This window comes from Hippocampus bargibanti, linkage group LG03 (genome assembly GCF_051943395.1).
Source record: "Hippocampus bargibanti isolate YZ-2025 linkage group LG03, ASM5194339v1, whole genome shotgun sequence".
Taxonomy (NCBI): Eukaryota; Metazoa; Chordata; class Actinopteri; order Syngnathiformes; family Syngnathidae; genus Hippocampus; species Hippocampus bargibanti.
The window spans coordinates 1,985,001-2,005,000 of record NC_142736.1 but is presented as its reverse complement, the minus strand read 5'-3'; the positions used below and the strand labels follow the sequence as shown (position 1 = coordinate 2,005,000).

The window sequence follows — 20,000 nt, the reverse complement described above, 5'->3', positions numbered from 1 at the left end:
TGTTGTTGAACATTACTCGTCGAGGTAATAGCAAATACAAATTGCAGGCACCATCCCACCCCAAAAAAAAATGTACCTTATTTTTCGGGGTATAAAGCGCACCCAAAAGCCTTGATTTTCTTGAAAAGTTTGAAAATACACCATTCATTGGAGGTGCTTGCGTCTTATACTCCGGGGCGCCTTATACATCAGAAAATATGGTATCTATGATTATAATGATGATAATAATGATAATAATGATAGTGATGATAGTAATGATAGTGATGATAGTAATGATAAAAATACAAATACAAATATACAAATAAAAATAATACATTTGATTTATAAGCGCCTTTCAAAACTATCAAGGTCATTTTACAGTCACAGGATAAGTTTTTTTCTGTGGGTGAGCAGCGGCAGCCACACGCGCCAGCGTTCACTCAACCCGGAAGTAACTGAAATGGATAGAAAGGTAGGTAGCTAAGAGATAGCTAATGATCATGATAATAATGATAATAATAATAATAATAATAATAATAATAATAATAATAATAACATTCAATACTGCGTTAGAAACCCTAGACTCTCTTCTTTCATCAGAAAAAAACGCATGCTTGCCATGTAGAACTGTCAATGGTGCTTCAGGTTTTTTTTTTAGGGGGGGGTGACTTGAAAATGATGCTAAGTGCCATTTGTTTTTAGGGTATTAACTCATTCACTGCCGGACTTGTGCAAAAATGTGTCTAATCCACTCCAGTGCCAGGGTTTTTGTCATTGTCACTTGAATTGCAGGACTCACAGAATATTGAGTATTAGGACGACATAAACATTCAATACAGCGTAAGAAACATTAGACTCTCTTCTTTCATCAGAAAGAAACAGTTAATTCCTAAATTATATGGGTTTGGAGTTATATGAGCTTGAAATGAGGGCAGCTGTCCAAAATAATGAATGCAATGCATACATGTTGATTTATATAGCGCTTTAACAACAGCTGAAGTTGGAACAAAGCGCTAACATGGAAAAAGGGGAAATGATGCCCCCTTGTGGAAATACATTGCCAGAGGCCATAGCCAGCGCTATATCGTCACCCAAACAAAAAACACAAAACCCAAACATAAAAAGTGGCGCTCTACGTCATATTTTCAATTTCCAGATAAATGTGTGAATGGCAGCGAAGGAGTTAACAGGGATGCGCTGACTCCCCCCCCCCCCCCATTTTTTTTTTTTTTTTTTTAAATGTTGCATCTGCATCATGCAGGCGTTCAACCCCCTGAGCCTTATATTCTCAGCGGTAAGTCTAAATTGAGTGTGCTGCTTTGCCACGCTCATCCATCTTACCTGCTTAGCATGTTAGCGAGCAGATGCTCACCCAGTAGTGAACACACACACACACACAAGCACACAATCACACACACTCGCCACACAACCGGCTACTCCAGGCGATCATCTGCTTTGCTCTTTGCTCTCTATCATGCGGACGAAAGCGAATGAAGTTCACAGTGTGGCCTCACGTAGCGAAGGGCTCATCCCTTACAGTCCCCACAGCGACAAACTACAAAATAAACACACTTGAGATGGCACACAAACACACAAACACACACACACATTCCTATTTCAAAGGTTTTGTGAGGTCCGGATAACTCCAGATAAGGAGTGAGGACCACCGTTGCTGATAAGTTTAGAGAAGAACTAGTGTTACATTTGAACACTAAATGTCACCCCATTTCCCACTTCAACGCCTTTAAAAACAAAGCAATAAAAAGTGGACTTGAAACTGAAATAACAGCAGCAGCGAGGTTTCTGAATGGGTACATTCAAAGTCCTCACCCCTGTCGTGAATTTGGTTAAAAAATCATTTTACCTTTTGCGGTACGAACACACCCAAAAAAAAACTTTTGGGTGAATTTTTGAGGACCTTTCTGAAACTTTAACAGATGCATATATAGACCCTCTAGAAGCCTTTAGAATGAAAAACTTGTGAGGACCGCCCAAAAGCTCCTCGCTTGTCAAAAATGTCCTCACTACGTATGGTATAAAATGTTAGTGGTCCTCACAAGACCAGTCATACAAACACACACACACACACACATTGAAGTAGCAGTTCCCCGGCAGCATTTTGCTGCTGTTAAATGAAGAGTCAAGGGAATAGCGCTGGCGAGGCCTTGGGCTAGTCAGCATCTCCTTCGCCATGTGCACTCCAGTGGAAAACACACTTGAGAAAAAAAAATAAAGGCATCTGAATTCCAAGGAGCCAAACAGCAATCATCCGGAATATTTTGATGCAAAATTGTTTGCCGTTCTACTTGAGATGCGACAGAGAGTGTCAAAATTCTTGTGTTGATAGTAGGATTGTACAAAAGAGGATCTGTCTTCAGTCTATATCACATCTGAATACATTTTTGAATACAGTATACTAATTTTAAAGTTCAGTAGTAGCAAATACTGCTACATTGGTCCTATCTCAGGAGCTCATTAAACAAGGTTCAATTTAGACCGTGCTTGCAACAGACTTCTTAAACCGATACCATGTAAGCTTTGTCATGCTAATGAGGTGAAACCAGAGCCAGGGATAGAACAATAGAGGTAAACAGATTGGCTTCAGGGAGGTTCAATTTATTGTAGACCGTGCGTGCTTACGACAGACTTCTTAGACCGATACCAAATTGGCTTAGTCATGCTAATGAGGTGAAACCAGACCCAGGGATAATAATAATAATAGTAATAATAATAATAATAATAATAATAATAATAATCGATTTCATTTATAAGCGCCTTTCAAAACTCTCAAGGACACTTTACAATCGGGGTAATCAGATTGGCTTCAGGGATGTTCAATTTAGACCGTGCTTACAATAGACTGCTTAAAGGACAACCGACGCCTCCGGACAAGTTGTGTCCATAATTTGTAAAATGGCTTCAAATGACTTCTACTGAGCGTATTTTAATAAGATTCCACGGCATATAGTTATGTTTTACGTTGTTTTCGAGTTGATGACAATGCCTGACGTGACATCACGGAAGGAACGCCCCTGACCGAGAAAGCGACACACAATGCATTTTGGGTACTTTGTTGTGCTGATCCGTGTCGATGTCGAAATTAGAAGGAAAACACAAAAGCAACGCGATGGTGAATCATTATGTGTTGCACCAAGACTACTATTTGATACTAGTTGACACAAATTCCCAGCAGACAAACCAGCCATTTCCATCTTGTGCATTTTTGGGGCATTACATCGGAGTCCAGACGCCTCAAAATGATACAGAATGACTTTTTTTAATCGATTGCAAACATGTATGCTTTCCTCTTCAGAACTATTTGAATCATATTCATAACTGGATGAGTAACAAAATAGCATCTTCTCCGAATCTGAAGCCATTCTTTTGATTCTCGAGCAAAGCAGTACGTCTTGGCGTGACGTCACGAACAAGGGGGCGGGACCTTTTGAAACTTGCCATTTCTGAAATCATTTTGAAGTAGTTTTGGGACACTTCAACTCATTTTTATTGGTGTTTTGCAATTGACTACAAATATCAGTCTGCGTGTTTTGTGTATTTTAGATGCTATAAAACGTTTTTCTGGTGTCAGTTCGGAAACAAAAAAAATGCTGTCGGTTATCCTTTAAGATGTTTTTTGAATCCTTCTAAATACTAAAACAGAATCCATATGCATGCGGATGACTACTGTTTCATTTCCAAAAGGTCACGCATGCATGTAGAATGAGCGATAGCATGTGTGTGAGTGTGCGCGAGTGATGTGCTGTGTGGTTTTGCGAGTTACTAGTCCGAGATACTAATCCCCACAAGTCATTAGGCTAATTGGACGGAGTGAAGAAAGCTCAACATTGACCCCCCCCCCCCCTCCCACATTCCCCCGCCACGAGTGCTCTGCTTCCGCGGTGGTTTTGGGAAAACGCACTAGAATCCACCACGTTACGCTATTACATAAATCTAATCATCAAAGCGACATCGCCACTCGGCAGGTAACGGCGGAGCAGTCGTCAGCAACGAGTTTTTTTATAATAATAATAATACACGTGATTTGTAAGCACCTTTCCAAGCTCTCAAGGTCACTTTACAGTCACAGGATAAGTTTTTCTGTGAGTGAACAGCGGCAGCCACATACGCCAGCGTTCACTCAACCCAGAAGTAACTCAAATAGGTAAAAATATCGCTAGCTAGCTAATAGAAAGCTATAGAGCTAGCAATAGATAGCTAGATAGATAGCTAATGGGTAGCTAGTGAGCTATCTAGCGAGCCAGCTAGATAACTGATAGCTAATAGATAGCAAATAGAGAGCAAATAGCTAGTGTAACTAGCTTGATAACTAGCTAGATAGCTAATTGGGTAAATGTAGTAGGAATACAGTAAGAATTGATGGCGGCCTCCTAGAACAATTTAAAGAAAACTATGTAAGTAGACTACTATTAGACGTGGCCGCCACTTCAACATATAATTATGAATTATGGATTAACGAAAAGCAGCTAGCATGAGACAGTGTGAGTGAGGGTATTATCGCTGAGAAAGCATGGCAACTTCACTCGGATATCATCAAGAGGCAACTACATCAACGACCATCACAAAAGTAAATAAAACGACTTTATTATACAGTAGAGTTTATTTCTCGAATTATGATGCAATAGCACATTTATTATACATAAAATAAGGTGTTGTGTAGTTTTAAGGATTATTTATTAGACAATTATGTTTTATGGGGACCTGGGAACGGATTATTCTCATTTTAATGGTTTCTCATGGGAAATAAATGTTTGACAGACTAACTTTTCGCTTTCCACACACATTCTGGGAGCCAATTAAGTTCGTAAGCTGAGCTATCACTGTATAAGAAAGCGGAGGGGAGTCCAGTGGTGCATTCAGGTGCATTCAGTTTGGTGGGATGTAGAAAGGTATAAAAAAAACTGGAAATATTTGTTCATGAATTCAGATGTTTGAAAACCGAGCTTTGGTGAAATTCTTGTTTGATGCGCTGCTTCAACGTAAATGAACGTTGTTTAATTGTAGATGGCAGAAGATGGAGTCTATGAAGTGAAGACGTTGCGATGGAGAACAACTCCTGAATAGAAAATAAGCAAAGGGGGATGACCTCCCCGGTGAGATGAAGAGATAGATATGTAAAGTTGTTATTGATCAGCCCCTCTCGTCCTTGTTTTTATGTCCTTCATGATTGCGAGGTACCCTCCTTTTAATTCATGCTTGTCTTGTCTCTTCACTTTCATCCCTGATCCTATAATTTCCCCCTTCACACACACACACACACACACACACACACACACACACACACTGCCGACACCACTTTATGGACGCTATCAATCACGACGACACTCCTTGCTACTGTTGTCGTCTTGTCCGTCTGCAGATGTCCTCACAAGTTGCTTTTGTCTTCCATTTGCAATGTGGCTTCAAGGACAACCGACGCCTCCCGACAAGTTGTGTCCATAATTTGTAAAATCACTTCAAATGACTTCTACTGAGCGTATTTTACAAAGATTCCACCGCATATAGATATATTTTACGTTTTAAGACTCGCGCTGAATATTCAGGAAGTCTTGTTTTTGAGTTGATGACGATTCCAGATGTGACGTCACTGAAGGAACGCCCCTGACCGAGAAAGTGACACACAATGCATTTTGCGGTATTTTGTTTGGTCTGAAAACTTCGTGTTGATCCGTGTTGATGGCGAAATTAGAAGGAAAACACATAAATAATGTGATTGTTAATCGTTGTGTGTTGCACCAAAACTACTTTTTGATACTAGTTGACACAGTTTCCCAGCAGACAAATCAGCCTATTTCCAACGGAGCTTGGGCGCCATCTTCTGCATTTTCTGGGCGCTACATTGCTGTCATTGACGGACTCCTTTAATCGATTGCAAACATTTATGCTTTCCTCTTCAGAACTATTTGAATCATAATCACTGGATGAGTAACAAGAAAGCATCTTCTCCGAATCTGAACTCCGTGAGCCTATTGTTTTGTTTCTTGAGCAAAGACGACTTGGCGTGATGTCACGAACAAGGGGGCGGGACTTTCTGAAAATCCCCAGTTTCAAGCGGATTTATGGCAGATTTTTTTTAAGTCATTTTTATTGGTGTTTTGCATTTGACTAAAAATATCAGCCTGTGTGTTTTGGGTATTTTAGATGCTATAAAACGTTTTTCTGATGTCAGTTAGGAAATAAAAAAAATGGTGTCGGTTGTCCTTTAAAGTCCTCCATTTGCAATGTCGTTGAAAGTCATGAAGTAAAACTTGTGATTTTTTAAATATATTTTCTTTATAAAATGACCATGGCAGTACCTGTATATCGGAGTAGATATTCAAGAAATTTACACAATTTTGTTGTAAAAAAAAATGAAAGCGCTAATTCTGGATAAGAAATGACAAGAAGTTCTTTTCAACTTCAAACTCTTGAAACGGGGCAAAAATCATGTTGCCCTTCGCTTGATATTTTGTTCAGAAAATTAGTCCAGTCCAGAAGACCTTGAGTCTTGACACTTTATCGATACCCGGTACAGATTTAAGATTCAGTGATACTTTGGCTTACAACCTTATTTGGTTACCAGACAGAGTGTGTAAGGCGAAAAGTGTGTATCCCAAAAATTAATTTCCCATAGGAAACTATTAAAATGAGAATAATCCGTTCCCAGGTCTCCATAAAATATAATTTTCAACTAAGTAAGACTTAAAACTACACACAATATACCTTATTCTACGTATAATAAATGTGATATTGTATTGTCATGAAATAAATACACTGCACTATATAATAAAGTCATTTTATTTACATGTGTGATGGTCGTTGATGGCTCTTAATTGACACCTGTTGCTTTCTGACTTGTAAGGTCTTACGAAACTGAGGCATCACATTATCATTCATCATGTTGATGATTCTCATAGCTCGAGGTAGCAAAGCAGCCGCAGTACATAAAAACTGGCATTTATGTTTCACAGTACCTTGGCAAAAACGTTCAGCTTTGTCTCGTCTTCCAAAAGCTTTGTGGCTTGTCCAGTCTCACTTTTTTGGACACTTTTTTTTGTGAACAGTTGGACAGTTTTGGACGTTTTTTTTTTTTTTTTTGACAGTGATGTCCTCCTTTGTCGGAGCTCGTAAAATCTGCTTTGGATGATGCGATCGGACTCCGACGTATCTTGATCTTTCCTCCACAGTTTTCAGAATGTTCACTCCGCCACAAAAAAAAGTGGTCCCCCCCCCCCCCCTTGAAGGCCCACCGCTCCTCTTTCTCGTCCTCCTCTGCAATTTTCTCCTTTTCATTACCATCAGGACCAGTTTCTATAGCGACCGGCGCAGGCGATGGGAATTACTCTGAAAATACCACTTTAGAACTCATGCGATAGTTTCTCAATTTGCCGCGTGATCCTCTTGGAATCACTCAACTCGGTTTATATTCGAAAGGAAGCACAAAAATAATAGCAGTTGTGCAACAGAGCCGTACTTAATCTAGATAACATATACGAAAAGATGTCGACTATAATCATGATAGCTGACCATGTGCCTGATAATGCGGTGCGCCTTGTGTATGGATAATGTGTCTGTGTCTTTGTGTTGTCATATTATTTGTTATTTAGTTTCGTTTTTTTTGTGTGTTTTTGTTTTCTTTCTTTCCTTTCCTCTTCCTTACATAACTTTGCTGCTGTGTTATTTCCGGGTAGAGTGAACGCTGGCGCGAATGGCTGCCGCTGCTCACCCACACAAAAAAATCCCATGACTGTAAAGTGTCCTTGAGAGTTTTGAAAGGTGCTTAGAAATTAAATGTATTCTTCTTCTTCTTCTTTTTCTTTTTATTATTATTATTATTATTATTATTATTATTATTATTATTATTATTATTATTATTATTATTATTATTATAGTCATGCTTGGATAAATCCGTCAAAACTTGATGGTAATTCTGATGATGCTATGCAAAAAGAAATAAATAAATAGATGCGTTAATGAATGAATGAATGAATGAATAAATAGCTGATAAACAAATTAATCAAATATAGATTAAAAATAATGAGTAAGTAAATAAATAAATAAATACATATCTGATGAACACATTCATTAAAAAACAGCTGAAAAATAATGAGTGAGTACGTAAATAAATAGATAAATATATTGATAAATAAATATCTGATAAACAAGTGAATAAAATAAATAGATGAAAAATAATGGGTAAGTACATAAATAGATAAATAAATACATAAACAAATAGATAAATAAATAAATAAGTACATTGATGAACAAATGAATAAATAAATCGTTAAATGGCTAATCTGATGACTGAATAAATAAAATAAATAGATAAAAAATAAGGAGTGATTAAATAAATAAATAGATAAATAAATATATAGATAGATACATGAATAAATTATTAATGTAATGAATACATAAAATAATTAGATTAGAAAATAATGTGTGATTTAATAAATAAACAGATAAATAAATATATAGGTAGATACATGAATAAATGAATAAATTGTTAATCTGATGAATAAATAAATAAAATAAATAGATCAAAAATAATGAGTGATTAAATAAATAGCTATATAAATAAATACATAAATAAATAAATAAATAAATAAATAAATAAATAAATAAATAAATAAATGGCCCATCTGATGAATAAATAAATAAAATAAATACATAGATACAAATTAATGTGTGAGTGAATGAATAAATAAATACAATGAAAAATAACCACAAATGCCTTTTTAATACAACCATATGAAATTAATTTTAAGACAAGCTCTCTGTAAAAAAAAAAAAAAAAGACACAAGAAAATTTGAAGCAGCCATTTTGGGAGCAACTTTCAATCTTGTCTTTTCACAAATTGTAACTGGACAATTTTCCCGAATGTGTCGCAATCAAACGCGTACATTAGAAATACAATTGACATTGATCCCGACAATGAAGACTCTAAAAAGACATTCTGCAGCATTTTGTCTTTCCAGTGTCTTTGCAGAGGTGACAATTGACCAAGAAGAATATGGCTGTGCTAAAATGGCTTCTCCACTCACCCGAACTAGTATCATGAGACCCCCCCAACCCCCCAACCCCCCAACCCCCCATCCCTCTTTCCCAATCTCAAGGGATTCTTTCTTGAAGGGAATCCGGTTTGAAAACATGAACAACGTCAGGATAGCCAAGACGATCCCGATGTGGATAAAGCTGAGAAAGCGTGTTAGACTCCAAGGGGATTCCTTTGAAAGAGATTTTTTTTTTGTTGTTGTTGCTTTGAATGGAAATCTGCAGTATCTTGGTGACGCCAGTTACGGAACTTCTCAAGCGTACGCCATCTCCATTTCTCCCGTCGGCGTGCATAAATAAGCACATGTTCCACTCAATATGTTATGCTACGAGATTCTTCAAGACAACCTAGAGCACTCCTGATAGAATGAGGCTTTCTAGTCATTTGTTTTCCCCCTTTTCGCTCTCAGGTTCACCCAATCGGCTTTCAGGAACAGTGACGTGTTTTCTAGAACCCGAAATGAAGATGCATTCAAACACGCGCACTTTAGAGGACAACCAATGTCTCCGTGTGTCCATAATTTGTAAAATCACTTCAAATGAGTTCTACTGAGCGCATTTGACAAAGATTCCACCGCATATAGCTATATTTTACATTTTACGACTCACGCTGAATATTCCGGAAGTCTTGTTTTTGAGTTGGTGACGAGTCCGTACGTGACGTCACTAAAGGAATGCCAATTACTAATCCCAATTCGCAGCTCAATTTTTTGCCGATTTTGGGACACTTTAACTCATTTTTATTGGTGTTTTGCATTTGTCTAAAAATGTCCGCCTGCTTGTTTTGGGTATTTTAGATGCTATAAAACGTGTTTCTGATGTCAGTTAAGAAACAAAAATAATGGTGTCGGTTGTCCTTTAAAACTTAGACACGATCTGTCAGACAAATTTATCCTTGTAGGAACCCCTTTGCAAACGATCTGTTTGTGCATTGAGCAACCTCTGTTAATGCTTTTACCCTCGAAGGGCTCAAGTGTGTTTTGTTTTTTATTTTTGGCATTTGTGATCTCACCCTGACCCTCCAGAGGCTCCTCGGACGGAATGGAAGCGGCCATCGTCGAGGTTTTAAGCGAGGCGGAGGCAGAGCTTTGCAATGTGAAGTCCATCCAAATTAGTTCTGATCACTTGCTGCCTGCGGGTTGCCTCGCTCGCCCTCTCTCTCTCTCTCTTTCTATTTCTCTCTCTCTCTCTCTCTCTCCTCCCATCTTTGTTTACCACGGAGAGGTTGATTTATGTCGGCTACACTCGGAAGAGTCGGGCAGCGTGGGCGAGACCCCGGCAGCAGATGGGGCGGGGAGGGACTTGGGGTGGGATGTGGGGGGGGGTACAAGGTGAAGGGGGGGGTTGGTAGAACAAGGAAGTTAATAGATTTATATTGGGTGGTGTTCATAAAAAGTGTATTTGCATTTGATATTTAATTTCGGGTAAGTGGCCATTCAGGCTGTAATGTTTAAGAGTGCATAACAAAGGTGTTTTTTTATTTCCTCACTGACATCAGAAAAACGTTTTGTAGCATCTAGAATACCCAAATATATTTTTAGTCAAATGTAAAACACCAATAAAAATGACTTGGTGTTCCAAAACTGCCACAAAATGAGCTAGAAACTGATTAGGAAAGTCACGCCCCCTTTTTTCATGCCAGCATACTCCTTCACAAACTGCCTTGCTCCAGAATCAAAACAAAGGCTTCAGAGAGTTCAAATTTTGAGAACATGCTTTCTTGTTACTCATCCAGTTATGAATATGATTCAAATAGTTCTGAAGTGGAAAGCATACGTGTTTGCAATCGATTAAAGAAGTCCTTCCGTATAAATTCAAGCCGTCTGGACCGCAATGTAGCTCCCAGAAAATGCACACGATGATGGTGATTTTACGTTACTTTTGTAACGGCTTACAGTGGTTGTTTTTGTTTTGTTTTTTTTAATGGCTCATTTCACCTTTTTTTTTTCGTGTCCCATCATTCATTTTTCGATCAGAAAAATAGCCTGCCGTATTTTCGGCACTATAAGGCGCACCTAAAAGAAGAATTTTTTTGGAGTGAGAGTCGGAGTGAGAGTCGGAGTGGGAGTCGGAATGAGAGTTGGAGTGAGAATCGGAATGAGAGTCTGAATGAGAGCCGCATTGAGAGTCGGAGTGAGAGTCGAAGTGAGAGTCGAAGTGAGAGTTGGAGCGAGAGTCGAAATGAGAGTCGCATTGAGAGTCGGAGTGAGAGTCGAAGTGAGAGTCGGAGTGAGAGTCTGAGTTAGAGTCGGAGTGAGAGTCAGAGTGAGAGTCGGAGTTAGAGTCCGAGTGAGAGTCGGAGAGAAAGTCGGAGTGAGAGTCGGAGTGGGAGTCGGAATGAGAGTCGGAGTGAGAATCGGAATGAGAGTCGGAATGAGAGTCGGAGTGAGAGTTGAGTGAGAGTTGAAATGAGAGTCGGAGTGAGAGTCGGAGTGAGAGTCGGAGTGAGAGTCGGAGTGAGAGTCGGATTGAAGTCGGAGTGAGAGTCGGAATGAGAGTCGGAGTGAGAGTCGGATTTTTCAAAAAGCTGACCATGCACCTCATAATGCGGTGCACCTTATGTATGGAAAACGTTTTCAAATATGTCATTTGTTGATGGTGCGCCTTATGTATGGAAAACGTTTTAAAATATGTCATTCATTGAAGTTGCCTCTTATAATGCGGTGCACCTTATGTATGGAAAACGTTTTCAAATATGTCATTTGTTGATGGTACGTCTCATATTCCAGGAAATACGGCATTATTCCTGAATGTTGTGGTTTTTACTTGTTATATCCAATTTATTTGTTGATTTATTCATTTAGTTTGCTCGTTTATTTATTTTTTTTTGTTTTTATTTATTTTGCTTGTTTATTTAGTTGTTTATTTATTTATTTATTTTTGTTTCTTTATTTATTTTGCTTGTTTATTTAGGTTTGTTTATTTATTTATTTTGCTTATTTATTTATGTATTCATCTATTTATTTATTTATTTATTTGTTTATTTATTTACTTATTTATTTATTCATCTACTTATTTGTTTATTTATTTATTTATTTATTTGCATATGTATGTATTTATTTGTTTGTTTGTCTTCTTGCAGCTGGTCAGTTGAGCCAATCGGCGCACTTCTCCCTACAGTTGCCCTACACAGTGCTGGGCTTGGGACGTAGCGCCAACTTCCTGGACCACTTGGTGGTTGGCATCCCGCACCGGGCCGGAGAAGTGGTGAGTGGAACTTTGCTCTTGACATCCGCATTTGCGTAGACTCTGTTCGCTAGAGCAAAGCTAAAAGATTGAATGGCTTGGAGTATTGGTAGATCATTTTTGTGTTTGTGCGGTATCACATGGTATCAGGATACGGTGTCAGGATACGGTATCAGAACACGCTGTCTGTACATGGTATCTGGATATAATATCTGGACACGGTCTCAGGATACGGTATCAGGGTATGGTATCAGGGTTTGGTATCAGGGTACGGTATCAGGGTCAGGTATCAGGGTCAGGTATCAGGGTACGGTATCAGGGTTAGGTATCAGGGTCCGGTATCAGGGTCCGGTATCAGGATGCGGTATCAGGATACGGTATCAGGATACGGTGTCAGGACACGGTATCCGGACACAGTATCAGGACACGGTATCAGTACACGGTTTCTGGACACGGTATCTGGATATTGTATCTGGACACGGTATCAGGGTACGATATCACGATACAGTATCAGGATATGGTATCAGCGTACGGTACCAGGGTACGGTAACGGGACGATATCAGGGTACGGTATCAGGATACGATGTCAGGATCCGGTGTTAGGGTACGGTATCAGGACACGGTATCAGGACATGGTATCAGGATACGGTATCAGGATACGGTATCAGGGTATCTGGACATAGTATCAGAACATGGTATCAGGACACAGTATCAGGATACAGTATCAGTACACGGTATCAGGGCACAGTATCAGGTACGGTATCAGGATACGGTGATGCATCAATAATATGCTCAATAATATTAGCTGTTCGTACTTTGTTTTCTCCGAGGCAGAAAATGATCTAAAAGGTTGGGGAAAATTCCAAACGGTGTTCTACATTGAGCCTCAGGCTAATAATCATACTTGATTTCTATTTATTTTCCCATTCTTGAGTGCTGGCACACTTGAAAGCTCTTGAACTTTTAACGCAACAGCCTCAAGAAGACATGAATTCACGTGGCAGACAACATTTTATCTTTTCACACCTGAAATTAACTGCGAGGACATGAGGAATACATTTTTATGCGTGTGTATTCCCCCCTCCCCCATTTCAGGAGTCCCGGAGGAAGGAGTGGACAGCCATCATCCCTAACTCTCAACTCATTGTCATACCGTACCCGCACAATCAGCCCAGCAGGTACACAAACACCCCCCTCAACACACACACACACACAACATACTCCCCCGCCCGGGGACACTGTGGGTGCTCGTTGCCATGGACACCATTGGCACCTCATCCGAAGCGACAACACACTTAAGTTAGCAGCACAGATTTTCTGGTGTTGTGTAAATACACACACAGCATGTGATCTCGCTCACGTGTGTGTGTGTGTGTGTGTGTGTGTGCATGTGTGTGTGTGCGTGTGTGTGTGTTGTCATCATCGACGATACAGATGGCGCAAACTGTATACCATCAGCAGCAGATGGGTGTTTTTTTGTTTTTGTTTTTTTAGATGTCACAATATTTTCCAACGCTTTGCGGCGTCTCACAATACAGCGTGACAAACAATAACGTCATTGTCTTTTGCCGCACTTTCACGTGGGAACAATTTCGAGGGTTCAATCAGCCTGCCATGCATGTTTTACCCAAAAAAGACATGCAGAAAAGCCATCGCATGGGATCGAACTCACAAACTGCACTGTAATGTTGACACGCTAACCACTAGCTCACCGGGCTGCCTAGACTTAACAGTTTCGGTAAAAAATGTCATCAAAAAATGTTCCGACTCTCACTCCGACTCCCACTCTGACTCTCACTCCGACTCTCACTCCGACTCTCATTCCGACTCTCACTCCGACTCTCACTCTGACTCTCATTCCGACTCTCACTCCGACTTTCACTCCGACTCTCACTCCGACTCTCATTTCGACTCTCACTCCGACTCTCACTCCGACTCTCATTCCGACTCTCACTCCGACTCCCACTCCGCCTCTCATTCCGACTCTCACTCCGACTCTCATTCCGACTCTCACTCCGACTCTCATTCCGACTCCCACTCCGACTCTCATTCCAACTCTCAGTCCGACTCGCACTCCGACTCTCAACGGCAAATTTGACATATTGACTTTTCTTTCTCTTCTCCTCCGCAGCTGGAGCGCCAAACTGTACTTGACACCGAGTAACAGCGTCCTGCTGACCGCCATTGCCCTCATTGGCGTGTGCGTCTTCATTCTGGTCATCATCGGCATCCTCCACTGGCAGGAGAAGGTCGGACAAACACACTTACACACTAGTGATGTGTCATTCGCGAACGAAAAGAGCCGGTTCATAACAAAGGATTCCCCACCCTCAGTCTTCGGTTAAAGCCGCACATGATTGGTCGATATCTGTGGTAGAGGAGCGAGGGGAGGATTACAGATACACGCAGCAGTGAGGAGAAGGGTTGAGGGAGTGACGTTAGGCTAGACAGGTGGACAAATGTTATCACATGATGCTGTTATTATGATTCAATTATGATATTTTTACTAGTTGGTATGATAGCATTATTAATATGAAAAGCAAATTAGTGACAGCTGAACATCAGACCAGAGTAGTAACCACAGGGAAAGTGAAAGTTAGCATCCGCTAACTCTGTGGACATATGAATCAACATCATATAATTTTTTGTATTTTTTACATGAGTAATTCGTTGTTCACATAATTTGACATGATTTGTGGTAGTTAATTTAAGCTAGAAAAAAAAAACTGAGGAAGCCATTTGAGATCATAAGAGCTGGATCTTTTTAGTGAGCCGAGCCAAAACAACCGGCTCTCTGAAAAGAGCCAGAATTCCCATCACTATTACACACACAAAACTAATAGAGTGATACCTCGGTTTACGAACTCCTTGGCATACGAACTTTACCTTGGCATACGAACTTTTTTCATCCACGCAGCTGCCTCAACGAGTGATGTATCGTTTGCAAACAAGCCCGTTCTTCTAACAACAATATGGCAGCGGACTGTTTTTGTCCTCTATACCCCGCCCCCAGTCTTCGGTTAAAGCCAGGTGATTGGTCAAGAACGCAGCAGTGAGAGGAGGTGGTTTAAACATTAAAGAGACAGGTAGACGACAGTGAGAGAGTTTCAACTTTGATAGTTCAAAGGCAGAGTGTAGACTGCAAGGTTAAAATATCCCATCAATCAGGCTCCACAAACAACCCGCACAAGCGCTCTGTGCACTTGATGCAAAAAGCCAGCTAAACAGAACACAATTGATGAGGAACAAGGTAAAATTATCGATCATTCCTCAAGATGGTGAAAGAATAAGGTTACGTTCCTCATCAAGTGTTTAATGCTGATGAAAGCGGCTACTCCATTCCATCAAGCCAACGACCATTACAAAGGTAAATAAAACAACTATATTATAAGTACGGTTTATTTTTTAATTATAATACTATAGCACATTTATTATACATAAAATAAGGTATATTTTGTGTAGTTTTAAGGCTTAGAAAGTGGAAAAAAGATGTTTTATGGGAACCTGGGAACGGATTATTCTCATTTTAATGGTTTCCTATGGGAAATTATTTTTTGGGATACACACTTTTTGCCTTACACACTCTGTCTGGGAACCAAGTAAGTTTGTAAGCCAAGGTATCACCGTATAAGACCCGTAAGGACTAATTTATTGGCGTCTTCTGTCCTTTTAGTTTAGCCGATCTGCTCTTTCATTAGCCACATAAAGCACGCTCTCTGGAGAGCTTCTGCCGCCGCTTATTTTTCCATTTTACTGCTCGCTCGGCGACAGTCGCACTTTCAATTCACATGCGTTGCAAATCGTGCAACTTTTGCTTTGTTTTCACGCCATTTATTTCCTTCTTTGCAACGCGCAGCGTGAACGCGCGACCGCTGGCAACCTTGCCGAGCCATCTGCCGTGTGTGTGTGTGTGTGTGTGTGTGTGTGTGTGTACACGAATGTGTACGTTTGTATAAAAATGTGACAGGGATTTTTGCGTTTTTATGGGCAGTCACAAAACTTCACCCGCTTACTTTGGCAAAATCGCATTCTTTGCATTTAATCATCACGCATCTGTTCGAAATATGCAGTGGTATACATACAACACGGGTGTCAAAGTCACGGCCCGGGGGCCAAATCTGGTCCACCGTATCATTTTATTCGGCCCATGAAGGCAAGCGTGTAAAATTCCATGAAGCTTGCTAAAAGTTGCCGAAGATTTCAAATTGTCGAATGTAACTGTAGCTATTTAGCTAGTTATCGATTGGCTAGCTAGCTATCTATCTATTAGCTGTCTGGCTAGCTAGCTATATAGCTCGCTATCTAACTTATCCTGTGACTGTGAAGTGACCTTGAGACTTTTGAAGAGCGCTTGTAAATGAAATGTCCCCTGGGAACATTATTATTATTATTATTATTATTATTATTATTACTATTATTATTATTAGCTATCTCTTAGCTAGCTAGCATTCTATCCATTTGAGTTGCTTCCGCGTTGAATGAACACTGTAGCGTGTGGCTGCCGCTGCTCCCCCACAGAAAAAAAAAACTTAGCCTGTGACTGTAACGTGAGAGTTTTGAAAGGTCCATCGGTGAAAAGGTTTCTTCAGCCGTCACCTGTACTTCTTTGAAGATGTCGGACGTTTCGCTTCTTATCCAAGAGGCTTCGTCAGGGAACTAAAATCTTTTGCTGGTAGTTTTGGCCCTATATATATATATATCCCTACTGCCCAGACGTGGCGATGCCAGACGCTGCTATGATTGGTCCCTGCTCTCAGGTTGGGGGGAGCAGATGACTACTCCCTGCGGCTACACTGATTACTTCTATTGTCCTGATGGATTACTCCTATTGTCCTGCCTGATTATGGGGTCTACGACTGGCCTGAATTGCCCCATTTGCCCTGGTATCACCACTTCAGCATAACTAAGCCTATGTTGCCTCAGAAGTCTGTTGTACGAACAATCCAAATTGAACCTCACCCCACCATGGCGATTTAGTGAAAGGTTTTGCTGTTTTATGAAAATAGCTTCTTTTACTCCCCTTTCAAACGTTATTTTCAAAATTAAACGAAATGAATCTATTGCGTTTTAGCGGTGACTTGAGGTCAGCACCAAAAGACTGACCGGCATTTAGCATTTGGCTGACATTTTGCTCTCCTTAACAACAAAGTCAGATGGAGGACAGCTATGAAGTGGAGCCCGTTGCTAACTTAGCACGGCGCCAATCCATACAGAGCAAAGCAGAGGAATATTTGAAAAGGCCAATCAATCACTCCAAAGGAAGCGTCTTTCCCACCTGAGGCGCATCGTCCTACTTAATTAATCCACATCAGAGACGACGGCGTCATTAAAAGCGTCGGATGGACACAAATCAATAGCGCCGTCGCTTAATGATGATTCACGGGGTCCCGAGTGACGGATTCCAGATGTCCCATTAGAGCGTCTGCGTCGATGTCGGTCGGAGTGCCTTACCCGAGAAAAATGCATCCGAGACTTTCATCTTTCTTCAGTGCTGGAAAAGGAAAATAGAAGACAAACATTCATGAGGCGAGACCATCCATCAATACTTGGCGGAGTGAGTCAACAATTGATTTGTGGAAGGGGGGGGGGGGGGGGGGGGCGTGACAAATTACGCATCATCTCTCGAATAGGAGTCGGGAAGAATGGCGTTGTTTTTTAAGACAACTTTCAGGCTGATGGGAGAAAGTAGATTCTCTGTGCTCGACAAATGTTTCTTTGACAATACAATAATTGCTTCTTTTGAAAATTTGCATACAGGGAAAAAAAACAAACATTGACTTTTTTTACCGCTTTTTTTACCCCTTTCAAACTGTGCATGTTACATTGGTTTTATTTTATTTATTCATTTATTCATTTATTTATCTATCTATCTATCTATCTATCTATCTATCTATCTATCTATCTATCTATCTATCTATCTATCTATCTATCTATCTATCTATCTATCTATCTATCTATCTATCTATTGATATTTCTTTTTTTTATTTACTTGATTATTTGTTTGTTTGTTTATTTGTGTTTTTATTTATTTTTTTATTTTTTTTTATTGTATTTTATTTTTATTTTATTTATTTGTTTATGTTTTGGTTTTTATTTATTTGTATTAATGTTTTCATTGTATTCATTCGTGTATTCGCGTGTTTATTTGTTTATTTATGTATTTATTTATGGTATTATTTATTTGTTTTTTATTTTAGTTACTTGATTATTTCTTTTTTTGTTTATTTCTTTTTTTGTTTTATTATATTTTATTTTTGTTTTATTTCTATTACTTTATTTACTTGATTATTTGTTTGTTTTTTTATTTCTTTTTTTAATGTTTTATTATATTTAATTTTTATTTTATTTTATTTACTTGTTTATTTGTGTTTATTTGTTTTTTTTTTTTTATTTTTTATTGCATTTTATTTTTTTATTGTATTGTATTTACTTGTTTATTTATGTGTTTGTTTTGGTTTTTATTTATTTTTCTTAATGTTTTCATTGTATTCATTCATTCGTGTATTTATGTGTTTATTTATTTATTTATTTATTTATTTATTTATTTATTTGTTTGTTTATGTTTTTGTTTTTATTTATTTTTATTAATGTTTTCATTGTATTCATTCATTCGTGTATTCGTGTGTTTATTTGTTTATTTATGTATGTAATTACTTATAGTATTATTTATTTGTTTTTTATTTTATTTACTTGATTATTTCTTTTTTTGTTTATTTCTTTTTTTGTTTTATTATATTTTATTTTTATTTTATTTCTATTATTTTATTTACTTGATTATTTGTTTGTTTTTTTATTTCTTTTTTTAATGTTTTATTATATTTAATTTTTATTTTATTTTATTTACTTGTTTATTTAAATGTTTGTTTATTTGTTTTTTTAATTTTTATTTATTTTTTATTGTATTTTATTTTTATTTTATTGTATTGTATTTACTTGTTTATTTATTTGTTTGTTTTGTTTTTTATTTTTATTACTGTTTTCATTGTATTCATTCATTCGTGTATTCGTGTGTTTATTTGTTTATTTATGTATGTTTTTATTTATTGTATTATTTATTTGTTTTTTATTTTAGTTACTTGATTATTTCTTTTTTTGTTTATTTCTTTTTTTGTTTTATTATATTTTATTTTTATTTTATTTCTATTATTTTATTTACTTGATTATTTGTTTGTTTTTTATTTCTTTTTTTAATGTTTTATTATATTTAATTTTTATTTTATTTTATTTTCTTGTTTATTTATATGTTTGTTTATTTGTTTTTTTAATTTGTATTTATTTTTTATTGTATTTTATTTTTATTTTATTGTATTGTATTTACTTGTTTATTTATTTGTTTGTTTTGGTTTGTATTTATTTTTCTTAATGTTTTCATTGTATTCATTCATTCGTGTATTAGTGTGTTTATTTTTTATTTATGTATGTATTTATTTATTGTATTATTTATTTGTTTTTTATTTTATTTACTTGATTATTTGTTTGTTTATTTTTTATGTTTTATTATATTTTATTTTTATTTTATTTATATTGTATTTACTTGATTATTTGTTTGTTTGTTTATTTCTTGTTTTAATGTTTTATTATATTTTATTGTTATTTTATTTACTTGTTTATTTATGTTTGTTTATTTGTTTTTTTACATTTGATTTATTTTTATTGTATTATATTTTTATTTTATTTACATGTTTATTTATTTATTATTTATGTTTTGTGTTTTGTTTATTTTTATTAATGTTTTCATTATATTCATTCATTCGTGTATTCATGTGTTTGTTTATTTATCTATTTA

At 37.6% G+C, this 20,000-nt stretch overlaps 1 protein-coding gene across 1 annotated transcript in view; it reads left to right on the top strand.

Moving 5' to 3' along the window:
* itfg1 (integrin alpha FG-GAP repeat containing 1) overlaps nucleotides 1-20,000 on the top strand; it is a 99,797-nt gene that overhangs the window by 76,577 nt on the left and 3,220 nt on the right. The window contains exons 15-17 of the mRNA XM_088993183.1: nucleotides 12,111-12,235; nucleotides 13,310-13,392; nucleotides 14,346-14,463. Coding sequence (XP_088849309.1) covers nucleotides 12,111-12,235; nucleotides 13,310-13,392; nucleotides 14,346-14,463 — 326 coding nt within the window. The remainder of the gene's footprint in view (nucleotides 1-12,110; nucleotides 12,236-13,309; nucleotides 13,393-14,345; nucleotides 14,464-20,000) is intronic.